At 37.1% G+C, this 20,910-nt stretch overlaps 1 protein-coding gene across 6 annotated transcripts in view; it reads right to left on the bottom strand.

The window, feature by feature from the left end:
* Positions 1-20,910, bottom strand: part of tgfbr1a (transforming growth factor, beta receptor 1 a) — a 58,926-nt gene that overhangs the window by 30,503 nt on the left and 7,513 nt on the right. For 4 of the 6 annotated variants that reach the window (XM_081374334.1, XM_081374332.1, XM_081374331.1 and 1 more), the window contains exon 2: positions 2,763-2,996. In XM_081374334.1, coding sequence (XP_081230460.1) covers positions 2,763-2,996 — 234 coding nt within the window. Of the gene's footprint in view, positions 1-2,762; positions 2,997-14,856; positions 14,926-20,910 lie in introns of those variants that run through there. The other 2 variants (XM_081374333.1, XM_081374335.1) reach the window with 1 other exon arrangement.

Genomic DNA, 20,910 nt, shown 5'->3' with positions numbered 1-20,910 from the left:
TAGATTTCTTCCTGCGCAGGAATAATTGACAAACAGACCTTAGCAAATGTCCTCTAAATGCTTTAATCACGGCCAGGAGATCTTCCCGAGCAGTTCTCAGGGAATCTCTTCCAAGAAGCAAGGCCGGAGGATCTCAGACAAATTCCATTGAAAATCCCACCGAAAAACACATATACAACAGTTTTTATAGTATAGAGGTATGGCATACATGTCAGGCTGCATTACATAATTTCTAGGGCTGTACTGTCCTAGTCGATTAGTCGATTAGTTGGTCGATACGTTCTGGTTCGACCAAAATTCTGATTGGTCGATTTTCTGCCGCGTTTATTTCATCAGTTTTGCCGCGCTGAGGCGCGCTCATTTCATCAGGTGGAAAGCACTAACTGCTAATGGGGGTGTTTTCAGAGTACCCTTGTTTCACTGTAACAGTCTGTCTGCAAAACACCCCCCTTGTTTTCACCTTTTTTGGATTAGTCCAACCCAAGAGAGAGTGTCGAGCGTAGAAGGTTTGATGCTGAATATTATTTATTTAATTGTGAGAGCGTTTAATAGTCAGTCCTCTTCTAACATGTCAACAACAAAGAAATCGACAGTGTGGCAGCATTTTGTTAAAATTGATAACAGGAAAAAGGTTGAATGCAAAGTTTGCAAGCAACAGTTTTCCACAGCTTGACGACAAACATGACATATCATCTAAAAGTGGTAAGCTCACTTGTCTGCGTTAGCTTGCCCTGTCTGTTTTGAGTAGGCTATGAACATATCAGAATTTGCATATTTCAATGTTTTAGTGTGATAACCTAACTTTTTTATTTTTTATTTGGAGCCTAATGCGCAATTGCGCTGTGCTGTTGGTTGTGTTAGTTTTGAGCCTAGGATCGGATGCTTTATTTTTTAGTTATGCACTTTTATTTCGTTTCTGCTCTTGATCTGGTTTGTTTAATAAATATTATTTTTATTAAAGTGGACATGCCTTTTGTGTTTATTAAGAGTAAAAGCTTTAAGTTAATAGTCTATTCGTGTCTCAGCTGCGAAGCTGAGCTCATGTTCAGCCTCGCTCGGTGCGAGGACATGCACGGTGAAATGATAGTGTCTGACAGTTATAACTTATTATTATAACATATGAGAAAAATAATTGTCTAAATTATGTTGCATATTCCTCAACAGTTCTTGTGATGATATCACTAGTTGACAACATAGTACTATTTTCGGAAATCATAAGCTATGATATTGCGCAGGTGCACGTGATGCAGCGCTGTCAGAGCTGACAGACTCTGTCAGACTCATTTCAAGTGCAAAATAATTAGGTCAAAAACGATTTAATATACTGCAAATAGCCTACTAGTTGTTTATGTTTATTTATAATTCATTTAGGCGGACAACAAGGCTACCAAGTACTGCGCACAGTTAATTTAACGTTTTTTTTCTTTCATTTTTAGTCGATTTTAAGTCGAAAATTTCAGGACTTCAGTCGACCAAGATTTTCTTTGGTTGAGTACAGCCCTAATAATTTCCCCACAATTTGATTGGATCTTCATATGCAAACCCCTCTGTTACTAGGTAAAGCAAACTCTGATCTTGTGATTACTTCATTGTTAATCACAAGGTTCAAATTTAGTCATCTGTCTAGTTTCAATTCCCATATGTGTTATTTATACACTCACACAACCAAAGTCAAAGGGGTATGAATACAACATCCAAAAACACAGGACAAAACGTTTTAGTACATTGTGTTTCAAAGTGTTATCATGTTAGGCCTGGAAAGAAAAGGTTAGATGTTAAATATGGTTAGATGTTAGAAACATGGTTAGTTTAATATACAGTTTAAAATTTACGACAGGAGTTACAACAGGAGTTTCAGTAACATTAAAACAACATTAATAAACATTAATCAAGCTTTAGTACTATTTTCCCCCCAACAAAATGTCAAATATTGACTGAAAAAATATCCACTAACCATAAATAAATGAATGATTTTTTTTTTATTGTGCTGACATATTGTGAATCCCTACTATTCAGATTTAATAACAGTGATAATAAGAGAAATTCACAAGTTTTCACAACTGTGCAGTGGCTGCAGCCCCTAGTAAAAATCTAAAATGGAGACCGCTAAAATGATTAAGAGTAATAAGGGAGCTCAGGAGCAGGTCTGTGCAAAAGCAAAATAATAAAAAACACTGAGTTAGGCCTAAATGAGTTTGCTGAGTTTTCTTAGCTCTGGTACATTACTGTAACTGTAGGCTACATCAAAGTCTCACATCACAATTTATTTTAATCTAAACATATGGTTCAAACTAATGAAAAAATTAGGCAACAAAGCCAGCTTTGAAGAACCAAGCACTTGTGTCCCTAGGTTCATTGTAAAGTGAGAGCATGAGAGCTCTATATTCATTTCTAAATGTCCCTATCTGTGACATATTAGCCAGTGTGCACTCCCAAGGTTTTCAGACTACTTCAGGACACTATGCAACAGGAAATAATTGACACAATGGGCCTTACGTCTGTAAGCTCAAGGTCACAACAAAAAATTATTTAATTAAGCTGATGTAAAGCCATGTGGAACAAAGGATTTGGATGCACACAAAAAAACAATGCAAATTCAACATGGAAAGTCATTTTAAAATCATTATATTGTGCCAGACAAAATAACCCCAACCCAAATATGAACTTGGGTATTGTGACACTTTTATGACATATTGACGTTATAGAGTCACAAACTCTTGAAAGCCCACTCTAAAGTCATCATGATCACATTATTCTCTTACCTGGGCTGACTTTTGGGTTCTTGTTGCACATGTAAGCGTCGCAGCAGTACGGCTGCTGGCCCTTGTTGGAAGAGGCGCACTGGAAAGGCCTGTCCGGTGGGTAAAGTTGATCTTGATGAATGCACTGACGCTCCTGTATTACGATCTGCCCGGCAGACTTTGCGACGAGCGCAAAACACAGGCCGGTTGTGTTGCATGTCCGATTCACACATCGCTCACAAAAACACAGTAATCCTGATTGAGTAGAGAGAGAAAGAGACTCCAGGTTAGGATACATTTAGATAGTCAGCTTGTTAAAGGGTTAGTTCACCCAAAAATGAAAATTCTGTCACTAATTACTCACCCTCATGTTGTTCCAACCGCGTAAGACCTTCGTTCATCTTCGGAACACAATTTAAGATATTTTTGATGAAATCAGAGCTATGTCTCACTCCTCCATAGGCTGCTATGTGACCGAAACTTGCTGGCCCAGAAAAGTTATTAAAGAGATCGTTAATATAGTCCAAGTAACTCCAGTGGCTCAATCTTAAGTATATCAAGCGACGAGAATACTTTTTGTGCGCAAAAACAAACAAAAATAACGACTTTATTCCACTTTTCATTTCCTTCTCTATGGGCCTCGTAGTGTTTTTGCGCTGCGCGTCTGTGTTGTACGTCATCACGCATCACCCACATGACCGGCGTCGGCCAATAGTGAGCCTACGTGGTGACGTGTAACACAGACGCGCTGCGCAAAAAGACTACGCGAACCAACTAGAGGCCCAGAGAGAAGGAAATGAAAAGTGGAATAAAGTCGTTATTTTTGTTTGTTTTTGCGCACAAAAAGTATTCTCGTCGCTTGATATACTTAAGATTGAGCCACTGGAGTTACTTGGACTATATTAACGATCTCTTTAATAACTTTTCTGGGCCAGCAAGTTTCGGTCACATAGCAGCCTATGGAGGAGTGAGACATAGCTCTGATTTCATCAAAAATATCTTAATTTGTGTTCCGAAGATGAACGAAGGTCTTACGCGGTTGGAACAACATGAGGGTGAGTAATTACTGACAGAATTTTCATTTTTGGGTGAACTAACCCTTTAAACAGTACAGGATGTGTCCTAGGTAGATTAGTGTTGGGTGATATGCTCCATAGTCATATCGTCAGCCTGTGAGATCGGTGATGCACTATAGTATCATGCGGGGCGGGGTAAACAATAGTTTACAGTTTTGATCATTAATTTAATTAATTTATTTATTTTGAGAGAAAAGATGGAGTTGGCATGGAAAGAAGATGGAAAAATGTTACGTCGCATAAATATTTCACCCAGAAGGCGAGCCCGTGGATATCACACATGCAATTTGCAAACTTTGCACAAGAGTTACGCTGGTGAAGGAGTCTCAAACCACAATCAATTATTCCCTGAAAGTGAAATAAAAAACTTAAGAACTTTCGGCATGATTGTGTCGCTGTACTAATGCCGCACTGTCTTAGACATGACGAGAGATGAATTTGCCTCAACATAAGCTGGCAACGGTATATCAAATGCTAATTCACTGGCTTAATATTTCTCCTGTGGACCATACATTAATGATGGAAGCTCAGGTATGAGAAGCAGCAATATTTTTTGTTAATGTTATTTTTTTAAAAGTCTGTGTTTGAAGCTGCTTTTGATTTTCATCGATGACTGATTTGTGCTGTGTTCGGACCTTAAAGGCCCGATACACACCGGGACGAATATTGGCGCGCGTTATTCGCCAGCGTTTTTCAACCCGTTTTTTGTGTTCACACCCAAGCGATTTTCGCTGACGATGAGCCGAGTGAACATGCAAATTCATTCCCTGACATTAGATGGCGCTTAAAACCACTCCATAACAGTTCTCTTTTATCAAGATTTTTGTAGTCGCTGTCGCGTTTGTCATATAGTTATTAATGTTCAGACACCAACGATACCAGCAGCTCTACATTCATCTTGCCTTGCATCTTCCTCGTCTTATTTCTTCCCGGCAGTGTTTAGACGCTACTCGGCATATATCTTCTTCGCCATTACGTATGTGTGCTCGGTAAGACCGTTTTGTGTTTGAGCGCCCCCAAGTTGTGTTTTACTGTAACTTCAGAAGCTCCAGACACGTGAGCAAAAGCACCAATCTCATTGGTTGGATAGTTTTTGATGCGGCGTGGCAAACCAAAAAAACGAACCCGAGGCGTTTTAAAAAAAAATGACGCTTTTACGCGTGGCGATTTTCGCGTCGGTGTGCACACTAGGCTTGGGCGGTATTCGAATTTTGATACCGTCAAACCCCCTCCCTATTTTACCGGGGTATACGGTATTACCGTGACTAATTAAAAATTATGACATAATGGGCTCAGACGGCGTCACCAAACTGTTGGTTTGTGCCTACACAGTTCAGAAACTGAATGCCAGATCGGGCAAAAAAAAAAAAAAATCAAGCCGTGCACGTTGTGTCTGAGTCCGGCCGACGGCATTGTTATTATGAGCCCGAGCCCACCATTATTCAACATAATACTGTGTGCGTGCAACAAGCAAGAAGTGCCTTTGTAATCCGGTGACGCGTGTCCATTTGATTTTTAATAAAACTTTTCTGCAAAGGTGGAAGTTGACGATCGCCATATCTGTAGTGAGCGCGCATATAGAGAGAAATGCACATCATTGATTAATCAGACTATATTTCTTTTCGTTTTGAATTGTTTCGTTTAAAGAAATTGACGATCACCATCTCCATAGTGAACGATAGAGAGAAATGCACATCATGGATTACAGAGAGTAGGCTAGTCTATTTCTTTTCGGTTTGTATGGTTTCGTTTGCTGAAATTGATGATCACATCTCCGTATGAACGCGCCTAGAGAGAAATGCACATCATGGATTAAATAATCAGAGTGGCCTTTGTCTTTTCGTTTTGAGAAATTGACGATCGCCATCTCTGTGAACGCCATAGAGAGAAATGCACATCATGGATTAATCAGAGGCTACCCTATATTTCTTTTCGTTTTGAATTGTTTTGTTTAAAGAAATTGAAGATCGCCATCTCCAAGTTTCGGTTAAAGTGACCGCGGCATGCCATCGCCCATCATGTCATGATTATATTAAATATATAGGCAATTGGTTGATGAAAAATTTATTAAAATTAAGATAGAATTTATACAAAACGAAATTCGTTTTAAAGAGGCCTTTTACAAAACGAAATTTATTGAAGTGGTCAAATCGTCTGACTCCCGATGCATCCCATCTTATTTGTGCTGTTCACTTTTCATAATCAAGAAAGATGGAAAAAATAACATTATAATATTTTAACCAATACGAAACTTAATGCGCTTATTTAATGAACTCGAGAACAAAATGCATCCTGGCAGCAGTGAGTGGGTGGTAGTTTCCGAGATGCGACATTAGGTTAGAGGTGTTTACATCTCTCGCGGTCACCTTTTTATGGAACAATTTACAAATTGCCTCATCAGTATTTACCGCCTCTCCCTTCTCATTCGGTTGGAACCAGAAATATTGCCAAACTGCAACCACACATAAGCATTTTTTAGGCAATAAATAAATTATATATATTATAGGCTATATAAGTGCCGGTAATGACGGTATTGAAACTGATACCGGTGCTATTTTAAGATCCCGCGGTATCCGATATTACCGTAATACCGCCCAACCCTAGTGCACACTCACATTGGCGCCCTTTGTTAGTCACGAGGCGTTAAACGTCGGCTAATATCGCGCGCGAAATTCGTCACGGTGTGAACAGGCCTTAAGACTGTCATTACGCCTATATCATTTTTTTTAAACGCATTAATAATAATTTGTAAATGTATTTTTATTAGTGTCATTAAAATGTTTTGTTAATGTGCTGTGGAAACAATATGCTGACAAACAAATCGCCTCGGCTTAAACAACAGCTATAAGAATGTATAAGATCACAACACACTCTACATTAAGACGACACGGAACAATGAACTGAGGAAACTAAGGGCTTAAATACACAAGGTAATGTAATGAGGTAACTAAATGAACAACAGGTAAAGATAATCAGTAAGTAAGGGAACAAACTGGCACACACTACAAAACTAGGGCAGAGGGCACACAGGCAAACAGGAACAGAGAAAACAGATCCAACATACAATGGCACTAAACTTAAACAGAGCATACATGTTACAAGACAACTCGGAACTGAAATAAGCTGAGAGATGCACATTCTGAGAAAGCAACAACTCACTGTATGATTTAGCCTATAGAATGTTCCAAAACTTCAAGATATCAGTGCAAAAGTGCCCCTGTATGAGTTTTTTTTCATGATATTTATATCATGATTAAGCAATATCACACGAGTGCTGTTTGTGTCCCCAATAACACGAGTGCAAATATGATATTCATTTTATACAGTTGTTCAATAAATAAGTTAATAATATTATAGTTTAGACACAATATTGTCTGCTTTTGCTCAATTTTGCTAATGAAAATATTACCTGTAAAGCCAGAGCAGAACTGTTGTGCATCTTGGAGCAACACATAGCAGTGCTTAGTTTCTGAATCCAAGTTTTGATTGAATCAATCGGATAAGGCAATGATTCAATGGTCCATTCATAAAGAGAGACATTTACTTAATTCCTGAATGAATCAGCCGTTTGAGTAATGACTTAATGAATGACTTAATGATTTAAAGGGGGGGTGAAATGCTATTTCATGCATACTGAGTTTTTACACTGGTAAAGAGTTGGATTTCCATGCTAAACATGGACAAAGTTTCAAAAACTAAGTTGTACGTTTGAAGGAGTATTTTTGTTCCAAAAATACTCCTTTCGGTTTGTCACACAAGTTTCGGAAAGTTTTTTTCGAGTATGGCTCTGTCTTACGTAAGATAGAGCGGAATTTCCTTATATGGGTCCTAAGGGCACTTCTCCGGTAAGATCGCGGGCGCGCGCGCACTCGTAGTCGTAGACCAGAGCAAGAGAGTGAAAGCAGTTCGCCATCAAAGCGCCCTGCCCGGCTTTTGGGAAGTCAATGTCACCAAAGAAGTGTGTTTTTGGTTGCCAGGGCAAGACAACCCTGCACAGATTCCCAAAAAACCCAGCGTTAAGGAACCCGTGGATGTCGACGATGATTGTTTTATAAACAAAGCCCAGATCGACGGATATGCAGATCGTCTAATGCTTAAGGTTCGAGCAGTCACAATGATAAAGGTTCGCGGTCGTGCGTTGGAACGGTGAGTAAAACTGTTGAACAAATGTCTCTGTGTGTTGTTAGCTCGGCGCGTTAGCACAGCTAGGCTAAGCTTTGCCCACACGGCCCGCCCCCAGCCGCTCGTTTTTTTCCGGAAAGACTCGGTACAGCCAATCTTTCAATTAAAAATATAATAAAACAAAAGACTTTTTGGAGATATGAAGGATTCAATATTACTCTATAGGTACTCAAGATTAACAGGAGATTGAGTGAAAATGAGCATTTCACCCCCCCTTTAACGACTTACTGCCACCTACTGCCAGTTTTAGGTTTGTATTTAGAGTATCATTTCATTAAACATTTTTTTAAATATTTCCATATTAATAAAAAAAACATTTAAGATATAGTTCACCCAAAAATGAAAAATATGTCATAATTTACTCTCCCTAACGGCCTCACATAAAAAAATAGAAAACAGTTAATTGAAATTAAAATAATATTTCACAATATTACTGTTTTACTGTATTTTTGATCAAATAAATGTAGCCTTTGTGAGCACAAGATACCTCTTTCAAAATGATTAAAGAATGGTAGCGTATGGTTAAGATCTAAGTAAATGCACCGAGATACTGATCTATTAAAGAGATAATTCTGTCAATGATTTCAAACCTATGACTTTCTTCTGTGGAAAAAATGTCTGTTTTTTGTCCTTACAGTGAAAGTCAATTGGGTCCAATGTTGCTTGGACTTGAGGGTGAGTAAATGATGAGAGCATTTTCATTTGTGGGTGATTTATGCCCTAACTTTACTTTTAGGATGTTATGGTGGTCACAAGTTATGCAGAGAACTAACAATACATTTAAAGATTTCATTTAATCCATCCCTCCCCTAAAGCCTGGTTCACACACGGGACGATTTTAAAATTGTTGGCCGATTTTCTAAACCTGAGACCCCACACATGGCGATAAAAAAATCACGGGTCTAACAGTTTTGGTCGTACAGTGTGTGGTGCGCAGCCACACAGCAAAATCAACACATCACACACGAACCGATTTGACTCCCGAGCATTCCCAGGTCAGACGGGAAATCTCGCAAAATCCCTCGAGATCAAACGTAATTTAATACTGTGCTTACGAGGATACTCGACAAAGTGAACATTTTGGCATACTTTTGTGTGTTTTTGTCCGTTCAAGCTTGAAAGAGAACTCAATGCAGCTGCACGCTGTCTGAAGCGGCATTCTGTGCGCATGAGTCCTGTGTGTGTGTGTGTGTGTGTATCACACAGAGAGGAGATTTACAGACAGCACGCCGCCAGTACAGATTTAAGTTCTTATTTTTGCGTTTTATCGCGCTTGTTTCTTAGCACTTGAATGAATGATAGCATGATAAAATACTATAGAGCAGCCAATGGATGAAAGAAAAAATCTACATGCCACAGATCCGCAGGCTGCGTGTTCGTTTGTCCCCGGGGGACACCACACACGAGGAGAAATCGGGCCAAAACAATCCAACATGTTACACACTTTCCCCACAGACTGTTGCTTTCATCAGCTTTATCTCCTGTTCCAATTTTTTCACACCTCTGAAATGACTGTCAAGGTCCTTAACTCAGAGTAATAAAGATGCAGTTGAAAAGCAGCAGAAGGGTTGAATAAAAATCGCTTAGTATAAATTAGGGCTGTGTATCACCAACAATGTCACGATACGATACGCATCACGATACTAAAGCCACGATACGATACGTATCACGATATGGATCAATTTGGAATTTCAGAGTTTAGTAACAGTAATATATGTTTATTTTATAACCAGTGTTATAACAGTTGTGATCACTGAAAAACCATTTAGTTTTTGTCATAAAAAACGAAGAGTTAAATGAAATAAAAAACTTGTCACAAAAAAGCTTAAAATGGCTTTTCCTTCAGTAGCGCAAATAAATACAATAGAATAAAGATAGCCTACCAATAAAGAGAAAACTTTTTGAATAGGTCTAGCACTAGTATTCAGAAATACTAGAAACTGAATAAAGTAATCAAATGCAAAATAAAACAGTAGTATTTTAGTCCTGATTAAATTAAATACATATGCTATTAATCCAAATTCTTCAAATTAAAACTATCTTTTGTTGTTTTGACAACAATATTAAATGACAGACACATATGGCTTCTGTCCCTTTAAGAGCTAGTGCACGGATCCTGATTTCATTATACTGTCCCATCATGCGTTTATGCTGAAGACATAACCGACTGTGTTTAGAGGATACTCAACAAGACCGAAATGTTTGACATAATTTTGCGTGTTTTTGTTTGTTAAAGTGATATAATCCGCGAAAAATAACTTTTGTTACTCGCAATCTGTTTGTGAGCGCGTCGAGTATAAACGCCTCGTCCGTTTGGGGAGGTGCGCGTGCAGGCAGCGGAGACTTGCGGTGCGGAGCCAGGCGAAAGTACAAACAAGGCTTCACGCTCTTTGTGAAGTTTTAAATTGACTGATCTGATTGTATAGTCTGTGTGGATTAATTTACTCATACAATCTACATGCTAAAGTGCAGGAATGATTAAAATTATGCGCAATACCCGCGCCGAAATTCGAGCCCTGATTTGGCTACATAAGCACAACAGTATCTATACATGGATTTCTCGGAGACGTCATCACTGCTTGCGCACGCAACCAAGAGGCAAAAGACCCGCGCTCTTCGTACCGGAGTAAAGGGTTCGGCTAGTATGTGTTGTTGCTAAGTCAAAATGCCAAGGAGTTGTAGCCAGTGCTGGGTGCCTGATGTTCAACATTACTATGGGGAAGCATGGTTTTGCCAAAAAAATGCCTTAAAATCATAAGGCTTGGCTTTAATGCCTTGCCTTTGACGAGCACATCCTCAACACGCAAAAAATCCGGTGCAGCAGCATCAAAGTATTTGACAAGCTGCACATGACCATATTAGCACGTAGTATGCATCAAGGGATTTGTATGCTCTAATCATTTCTCTTGTAGCCTATACTTGGTGTCTGAATAAGATAATTATATCAGGCCATACAATTGCTGGCCACTTCTTGTCATCCACAATCCAAAGATCGTCATGTATTGCATAGATCCGGCAAGATCTCACCATTGCTGAGAGTAAGTTTTTTTAATATAAATTAGGCTAATCGCCACGTTCGGAGGTACTAAGGGTTCCCACATAATCCATCATCAAATCTTTGATTTACAGTAAAGTAACGTTATATGTGTCATGAAATGTTGCAGGTCGTAACGTAAACAATGCTAACTTATATAAAAGCAAAGCTCTATAGATGCTGCACTCCTAACATTGGCTATTGCATTACTACATTGCTATAGTCTAACGTTAACATGATAATTCATGCATCACAGTATGTCCGGATTTTAATTCGTAAACAGTTGGACGTTTTACATAATGTTATATTAATATAATATAAACACAAACAAACAGATCCAACTCTGAAATTGCAGTTTATTACGGAGTCAGCAAGACATTACAAACAATGCGAAATCTACGTTAATTCCAATGTTCTTTTACAGAACTCGGCATAACAGCTAGCGGTTTTCTGCCTCTTGGATGCGCGCGCATCCGGTATTGTTTGTATACAAGAAACCCGTGTATACAGAAGCTGCTGTATCGATACGCGCATCGTCAGGAGTTCATGACGATGTATCGTTGTATCGATATTCTGAGCACAGCCCTAGTATAAATGCAGTTCAAAATGGTTACGTTTTTTGGTCTCTGGAGCACCAGCAAGATGTTAAAATTACTTCTATTAAATGCATTGAAGCTCATTGTAACAATGCATGCAGGGAAGCTGAGGACAGAAGACTCAGAAAACACTAATGAGTTTAATTCTTACTCAAAAAGCAAGCAAACAAGCAGTGCAAACTAGAGATGCACCGATTGATCGGCTGGTGACCGGAATTGGCCGATTTTCACGTGATCAGCCATGACCGGCGGCGACTGGCCGGTCAGTCTGACAGATGCCGATTTTATGCCGGTCATATGCACTCGGGCGCCGCATGATTAACATCGCGCAACATCAGCATCACACGTGCACACGGAACACACATGTAGAAAACAAAACCTCGTGAATCAATGAGTGCATTCCAGTGGCGGCTGGTGCTAAAAAAATTTGGGGGGGCACAACAAACTGAATTTTTAAAGGGGACCTATTATGCCCCTTTTCACAAGATGTAAAATAATTCTCTGATGTCCCCAGAGTGTGTATGTGAAGTTTTAGCTCAAAATACCCAACAGAATTTTATTTACAGCACGTTTAAATCATCATTTTTTGGGTCTGTGAAAAACGCACTGTTTAGTGCTTCTCCTTTAATGCTAATGAGCTGCTGGTTCACGGCACAGGGGGCGGAGCCTAAGCAGCCGCAAATCCCGCGATCAGAGCCAGAACAGGGAAGATGATAATAATAAAACAGACAGTCACAGTAATGGTGTTCATTTCGACCATAAAAATGCCTACAGAGTCAGAGAATATATGCTGTATGGAGTTGGAAAAGGTATAGTTTAGTTTAATTACGATTATAACCTATTTGGCATTGCTTGGTTACACTATTAATGCAAGCCTGCTGTAGGACTCCGTCTGACGATCTGAATTGTCTGAATGATGACAAAATATACTGATGAGTTTAATAAAGTTTACTGTATGTCACACAAAAGATGAAGCATCAGTTTTTCTTCAGAAAATCACTGTTAGAGCTGAGTAAACAGTATAAGAAGTGCATAAGTAACTTACATAAATTTCTGTAGAGTTGAGGGAGCATTTTCTTTGAAAACAAAATGAATCCACCTCGTCTTCAGTGGCTGGAAGATTTCAAGAGTAAATAAAGAGAGCTATGTGAATGAATACATCCAGCTACAACACCTTCAACGCTTGGGAGATGCTTCGACGCTTCTCGTGAGTGCATTGCTGCAGCAATGGCTGATGTGTACAACTCGCAGCTAACTCGGATCAGGGCGGGTCTAAGTTATAACGCCAGTGTCAGTCAACACTCGTGGGCGGGGCCTGTGGCTTTAGTTATGTCACTAAAGCCACATTCTGAAAACGGGTCGTTTGGAGAGACTGCTTTTGATTTATGGAGATTAAAAAAAAAGGAGTGAGTGGATTTTTATCACTGTAGGGTGGTTGTGTACACACACTGCCAACGCACATTTATGTCCAAACACCATACAAAAGTGAATTTTGCATAATAGGTCCCCTTTAATTCAGGACTGAATGTAGGCTTATTGTTAAATAACAATTTAACAGTGATAATAATGTCGCTATCATTAACCCAAAGTTTAGCTAAAACTTCAGCCGGTAGGGTAGCCAATTGCCAAATAAATCTGAATTTTTGGGCTAAATGGCGATGTATGGTATAATCTGAGTACCGGTATTTAATTATTATTTTTCTATTTGAATAAAAAAAAACCTGTATTTAATTAAAAAAAATATATATATATCCTGATCGATATTATCCTACAAACAATGTTCATATTGAAGGTTATAAAAACAAACATAGTGTTGCTGTCTATCTGCAGTCTATCCAAAAAGGGGTCAAATCACATTACATTCTAACATTGCAACATTACAATCTAAAAACAAAATAATGCTTTTTAAAGTAGTTAAATTTACTAAACCAAAAAAAAAAAAAAAGCTAATATCATAAAAATACACATGTAGGTTTGAAATTCTCTAGCACATTTATGTTCACCAACAACAACAAATATTCAACAACAAATGTTTTAGCTAAATATATTTATAATTTAGTGCTAATGTATATTTTAGTCAGAATAATTGCGCTCCTATTCATTGCGCTCCGTCTGTTCGGCGCGCATGCATGCGGGGGCGCTCGTTCACGGAAGTATAGCTTGCAGAAAGCTCGCCCACTCATGACAGCAAACTGGACTTTCTAACATTTACAGATGGAGAATATGTCCGTGAAATGTAAGTTATGCACTGAGGAAATTATTGGATGTCACTTCAGCTTATGGCTAAATACTATTAGAGGTACATTTGTTTCCACCAATCGCTGCACAAGTTAAGGTTACGTATGATGACGAAAGCACGTTAGTGCGAGCCCTCCCGGAACCCATAGAGAATGCATTGCAGTGCCTGCAGTTCGAAAAAAAAATCTTTGAATGTGAGTCTATGGGAAGACTCTGGGCGATTCTCAGCCAGAGCGAAATCGCCCAAAAAGAGGCGGTACTCCACAGAACGTGACTCGGCGCTGATTGGACTATATCCAGAGGCAGAACAACAGTGAGTGACTGCTAGCGTAACTCTGTGGTTGAATGAGATAGTGATTGAAAAAGTCCCTTTCACACTTTAGTGGTGCGTCGCCCGATCGCCCTAATGAAGAAACCGACGCTGGTGCATTCACAACGCGGGAGCCGGAGCAGCACGAGCAGCGAAGCGCGTGTTTCGGCGCCGACGCTCAATTAAAGGGAAAGTACACTTCTGATGGACAAAATAACCTAAATAGGGTTTCACAAAAAAGTTCCCAAAATGTACAGAATTTGCGTGTTTTAACAAGAACTGGAGTAGGCTAAGTCAGAAAAGAAAACGAAGACTAATATTTATAGAAAATGTACCCCTTTAAACTTGTTTTATTATTCAGTTTGTACAAGTGATTGCAATAGGCCTGTGTGTGTGTGCTTTGAGAAATATCTTAATACTGCAAGGCTATATTTATTTTATTTTATTTTATATTTATATATTATTTTATTGCCATTCCCTGTTTTCATACAGACATTTAGTTTGCTAAATACATATATAAAAAAATTATTGGATATTGAATGTGAACACTGCACTTTAGATGTGTGTGAACTATGCAAATTGTAAAATGTTCTATTACAGAAAAGATATAAAATAAATATTTGTGTGTGCTGTAAAGTGGTTAGAAAAAACGAAATCGGAATCGGCAGGTCAAACTCACTGAAAAATCGGAAATCGGCCCAGAAAATTGTAATCGGTGCATCTCTAACACATCTCAACATAACAGAGATTGGACAAAGAGTGAAGGCAAGGGTGAGGCTTAAATAACAAACTGAAACGAGCTAATAAATGACACACAGCTGAAACCAATGAACTAATAATGACGGTAACCATGGAAACTGAACAAAGGAACATGTGAAACTCAGACATGAACAAAACAGGGAAACGGATAAAAAACAAACAAAAAAAAACATAACCCTGACACTCATGTTACATTAACTCTATTGTAATCAGTCCTCGTAAGATATTATATTTTACATTGTCTACCCGTAAATGATACCTGTTTTGGGAGTGTCCTGCACTTGTTTTCTGTATTGCTTATAAACCTCTATTTTTGGCTTAATTACAGTGCAATTTTGTTATTGGGTAAGTGATTCTCTTTTGCTTGCTAACATGCCACAGGAAATAATCATAGATTCAGCCATAGATTCATGATGCAGATAATAGCCTGTTTAGAAAGAAAAACGGGAGGAGGAAAATAAATAAATAAATCATACTTCAGTGGTAATTGGACCAACATTTTATGAAATGGAAAAAAAAAAAGACAAAGCTTCACAACAGCACTTCATTTACCACTATGAGAAATTCACTTTAAGGAGGATGCATGTGGTAAAATGACTGGAATTTAAAAGAGGCAGAAAAAAAAAGTTTAAGGGTAGCACACAAACAACAAATTCTGTCATTATTTAACTTATTACTTTTAAACCTCTACGACTTTTTTCTGTGGAACACAAAAGGAGATATTTCGAATAATGTGCTAGTTGCTCTTTTGCATTTCACTGCAACGAATCAGAACTGTAGCTTTCAAACTTCAAAAAGGACACAAAACAACCATCAAAATATCATAAATGTGGTTCATATAGCTCATGACTTCCATTGCTTTGCGGAGTGAACACAGAAAAATTGTTATTCACTGACAATCCTTTTGCTGTTAAACCGTTGCAGAAAAGACTCAAAAGAAAGATTCATTCATGACTCAGACAATACGTCAAGATATTTAGTAGTGATGCACCAAAATGAAAATTCTGGGCCAAAACCGAAACCGTTTTGTATAACTGTATTAATATAAGACTTTTAAATTAATTTCATGAATTTTACATAAACTGAAAAAATCTGCAATTGAAACATTGATTGAGAGATTAGGATACATTATACATTATATTTCACTAAGTCATTCTAAATCTTTCAACATACTGTTCTGAAGATTATTTAGTGCTATAATGTGCGCTTGATCCGTGCTGCCGCTTGAACTGATGTGGCTACAGCGAGTGATCTGACGCGCCGTATTAAAGAGTGCCAAAATTACATTTATTCATTGAATTTCGTGATAAAATCTGTAAAACTGTTTCATATTAAAAGTCAAGTCAAGTCATCCTCATTTATATAGCGCTTTTAACTATGTAGATTGTTTCAAAGCAGCTTTACGTATAATTTAAGGTAATAGAGATTGTTTTGACTTTATAGCGGTTCTTTATTATTATTTATTAGCGGTTCTCCAAGTTATTTTCCAGCTAAAGTTAGTTTTGTTTGACTCACGTCCGTCGCAACGATCCTTTGTTATTAAATTAGGGGCCGCTAAGACGACACCATTCTCTCAACAAAGACTTTAAACGCGAACCTGTAAGAAACGCTGATGCCGTTCACATGCGCATTAAGAATTGGTTCTATAGTTATGTGCGTTTGAATATATGTGCGCAGGTTTGTAATTCCCTACAGACCAAGCCCAAACAAAGTACTGGTCTTTCCTTATAAATTTTTATATAGAATTTTATTTTGTCACTTTGGGGTAGGCACGCGAAACAAATTTTCCCGACAACGCTTTATCTGTTGAGTGGTAAAGGGATCCTCCATAGGGAGAGATTGTTTGCACTTCAGCACTGCGTTGACATCGGGTCCAGGCGAAGGTCCTTCGTCAGATTTTTGAGAAGTGTTCCCGGTTCCGGCTGACCTAATCTATGCAGCCTAATATGGAATTAGAGAAGTCTATAATGTGTTATGTGTATGCTTGGTCAAAGAGATGTGAAAAAAAAGTAGCAAAGCACAAATCATACTGCGATTATTGGATGGCAGGTAATGTTTAGTGAATTTTTATTTTTTTAAATCAAGGAATTGATATTGTCACCCCAGCCCGAGGAATTGATATTGTCACTCTGTTCAGAGTCCACACAGCTGACATTAACTTGCATTTTATCCACTTTGTGTGCACGAATTAGACTCTGAACAGTTAAAATACAGCATTGGAGAAGTGCTAATTAAATGTCAATGTTTCGGACAATGATTTCGGCCCTTCAAAACAATTTCAACCCGAAACCAAAAATTTTTATTTCGTCTGGAAATTATCGGTAGCCAAAATTTCAGTGCATTTCAGTGAACTTCAACTTAAATTTAGGTCTGTTCCTCACACAAATCTATCGTATGGCATTAGCGCATGAGTCATCAATGCATTTGTCCTTTTGGAGCTTTTGTCCTTTTTTCACTTTCATTATTGGAAAGAGGATATTCTTCAAAATATCTCCTTTTGTATTCCACAGAAGAAATGTTTAAGAACTCCATTTAGGTAAGTAAATAAAACTAGGGCTGGGAGACAAAATTATAACTATTGTGATATTATTTCCCTCAATACAATTATAACTATGCATGTTAATGTTAACACTATTAATTTTAATATAAGAAGAGTCCTAACTCAAACAGTCAGAATAATTAATTAATAATTAAATAGGCTAGTTCTATTAAGATATTTATTTTAAGGAAAAAAGACTGAAAAAGGATTTACTTTAGATCTGATAAGATAATGCATCAAACAGAGAAACAGTTGCATTGCCTTTTTATCACCATCAAGTCAAACAAACATTCTCAACAAAAGTCATTTAAAATGTTTAATAAAGTTAAAAGTTGTTATTTTAGTATCACTGAGATATTAGTATAGCTTTTATTAATATTTTCCATTTTCATTTGAATTTTATTTTTGTCATTTTGTTGTTTTGTCATTTGTATTATTTAATGTTTGTAAATGTCTTTATAGTTTGTAATTTTTTTTCTCAAATAAAAAGTAATTTTTTTTATATTTGTATTTTATTTAAGTTCTTGTTAATTTCATTTTCAAGTAACAAATAAGGATTTTTTGTAACTGGACTTTTGTGAACATGACCCAGACAGAGAAAAAAAAAAATCATTTATTGTATATCGGACACAAGAATTTCACAAGTATGTACTATTTTACCCATTTTCAAAATACAAATTTAAATCACCTCCTTTGAATAGTTTTGTTGGCCCGACTGGAGAAAAACCTTGTCATGTTGCCAACTTCAACATTAATTGATTATAGGTGAGAGATTTTACATCACACAATGTTCCAATTAAGTGATTCCCTGAGAGAAGAGAAAAGGAGCAGAAAAGCCGAAGAAAGTCTCACTCTGCACTCACTGGGGTCATTATGTATGCAATATATGCTGTGGGCCGTCGCAGTCACTCATCTAAATGAAGCTGTAAGTTCAGTTGAGAGCTTCTGACTAACCAGTTTCAAAAGGTTTAATCAAAAGCTGCCATTAATAATTGACATAATACACTATGGAGGCCTCTGCAGTTTTCTTAATGGACGGGAATTGGTAACACATTATGTATTATTGATTCAATTCTAAATAACACGCACCTAAAGGAATTTTTTTCAGCAAACAACCTAAAGGATTGGTTTAGGTTTACATTGTTAATCTGTTTTCTGATGGAAAGCCCATGACACAAATGTTGTTGTTTTTTTGGTCAATCTGCATACTTACAATGCAAAAAAAAAAGAAAAAAAAAAAGAAAAGAAACAAAGAAAATTACTTTTGTCCCTTAGCAACTGCACTAAAAAAAATTATTTGTTGAATTTAATATTTTTTTCATTGTAAGTGGTTGCACACAATTGATTTTAGTTACATTTAAACAAATGCATTAAAGTTGAACTAAAATTGATTAAGTTCAACTTAATGCATTTGTTTAAATGTAGCTAAAATCAATTGTGTGCAACCACTTAGGATTTTTTTTTTTATTAAATTCAACGAATAATTCACATGCTAAACCCATTGCATTCAGTTACCTTTAAAAATCCTATTAATCACTCTAATAATAGAGTCACATCACCTCACCACTACAGCAATGCTTATAAAACATGGTAAAATATTAATGCAGGTATGTAATGTATTAACATTTTTGTTTGTTTTAAAAAAAGGGCACATTGTAATATCTTTTATGCCCCATATTTTCACTCTTACTTTTAAATTGTCTTTATTCAAGGTGTTTTTTCATTGAACCCTCATGTTGCGTTTGGGTCATTTTGACCCGAAGAAGATTTTCTTTTTCCCGAAAATACTAGTTAATGTTATTGCATTGGACTAAAACTTAGTGACTTGGTTCACAAAGTATATACCTACTTCTCAAATGTTTTTTGACAATTTACAAAAATAGCTTGTAAATCTCTCATAATACTATATTATCACCCAAGATTGGATTCAGTCTTTTTGTCAACTTGTTTTCTTTAAACGTTTCTTGTTTTCACAAGTGTGACTCTTTTTTACAAAATAAAAGTTTTTCAAAACAAACTTCCTGGTGAAACATTTAAGTAGAGTAGTGTGATCAACAGTGCAATTTTTTTTCATATTTATTTAATATTCCAAAAATTATTCAAAAATAATGCTTTTTTTACTCAAAAAAAATGAGATGCCTACTTTCAGATAAATGAGGCCTAGAGCTGGGCGATTTTTCCCCCTAAAAAAATCTGTGATTTTTTTTATAAAAAACTCGATTTACGGTTCGATTCGATAAAAAATAAACATTCTAGTCTTTTTGTCGTGATGTCGTGAAGCATCGAGGGCTGCGCCGCAGGGAGCGTTCTACGGAAACCCTGAAGGAAGATTTGGCGAATGCAAAATGTATGTATTGTACGCTATATAAAAGAGGGGGAGAATTTTTTTTTAAAAAATCGTTTTTTTTAAAATATGAATCGATTTGACCTACCAACTCGATTTTTAAATCAAATCGATTTTTTTCCCCAGCACTAATGAGGCCTACGATTAATCAGATGCAAATAGAAATATAAAACCAGTCCTAATTGAAAGAAAACAAGTTGCCAAAAAGAATTAATCTAATATTGGGTGATAATATAGCATAACAAGTGATTTATAAGCTAGGGTTAGGACTTAGGGTTTTATAGGCCAGTCATTTTTGACCAGGAACATCAGAAGTGTTATAGGGTTTTGAACACAACACAAGGGTTAACATTGGATGAATGATGATGTTTGTTCAAATGTACTAAAAGACTAAACAAGATAAAGAGCTCATGTTATGGCTAGGCATTCTCTCACTTGCTGCGATAGGATTGAAAATGCATCAGGCTAGAAAAAGAAGAAGTGGGCTTGTCCAGACAGCCACAGTGTAATGAGTAATAACTGAGTATGCTGGCATTTCCATTAGTACTAAACACTAAATTAAAGCAGGTTTCCATCCTGGGTGACTGGAAAGGAAGGATCACATTCTTTAAATAGCACAGGAAATATATAAGAAGGTAAACAAAACAAAACACAACACAGACATGCAGATCTGAATAAGACTATAAACTTGGACTAACAAACATACACCCATTTCACTGGTACTGTGCATCTGTGTACACATCAGGAAGGTGTTATGGAGTTTTTGTTTTGTTCAGTTTAAAGTTTGTTACTGCTGTGCTTTGTTATAGTTTTCAACTCTTTATAGTTTTTCTTAAAGTTTGTCATTATAACCAGAAGGTTCCAGAACACCTTTTATCAGAATTACCTTTATTTTTCCCACACATCTTATTGCAGTTAAACTTCCCAGTTCATACTCTGTACAACCAAAACCCATAATATAGGTTAAACAGCCACATCACTTCCTGTGGAAGCTACCTTTTAGATGTGACGTCAGAAGGGGGAGACTTTAGAAACAGTTGTTTTGACCATTTAATTGGTTGTTAAACTCTTTTTCTGTTAATGGTTGTTGT

Source organism: Scardinius erythrophthalmus (genome assembly GCF_964197995.2).
Source record: "Scardinius erythrophthalmus genome assembly, chromosome: 9".
NCBI lineage: Eukaryota > Metazoa > Chordata > Actinopteri > Cypriniformes > Leuciscidae > Scardinius > Scardinius erythrophthalmus.
The sequence above is the reverse complement of the archived record's forward strand: the minus strand, read 5'-3'. Positions and strand labels throughout refer to the sequence as shown.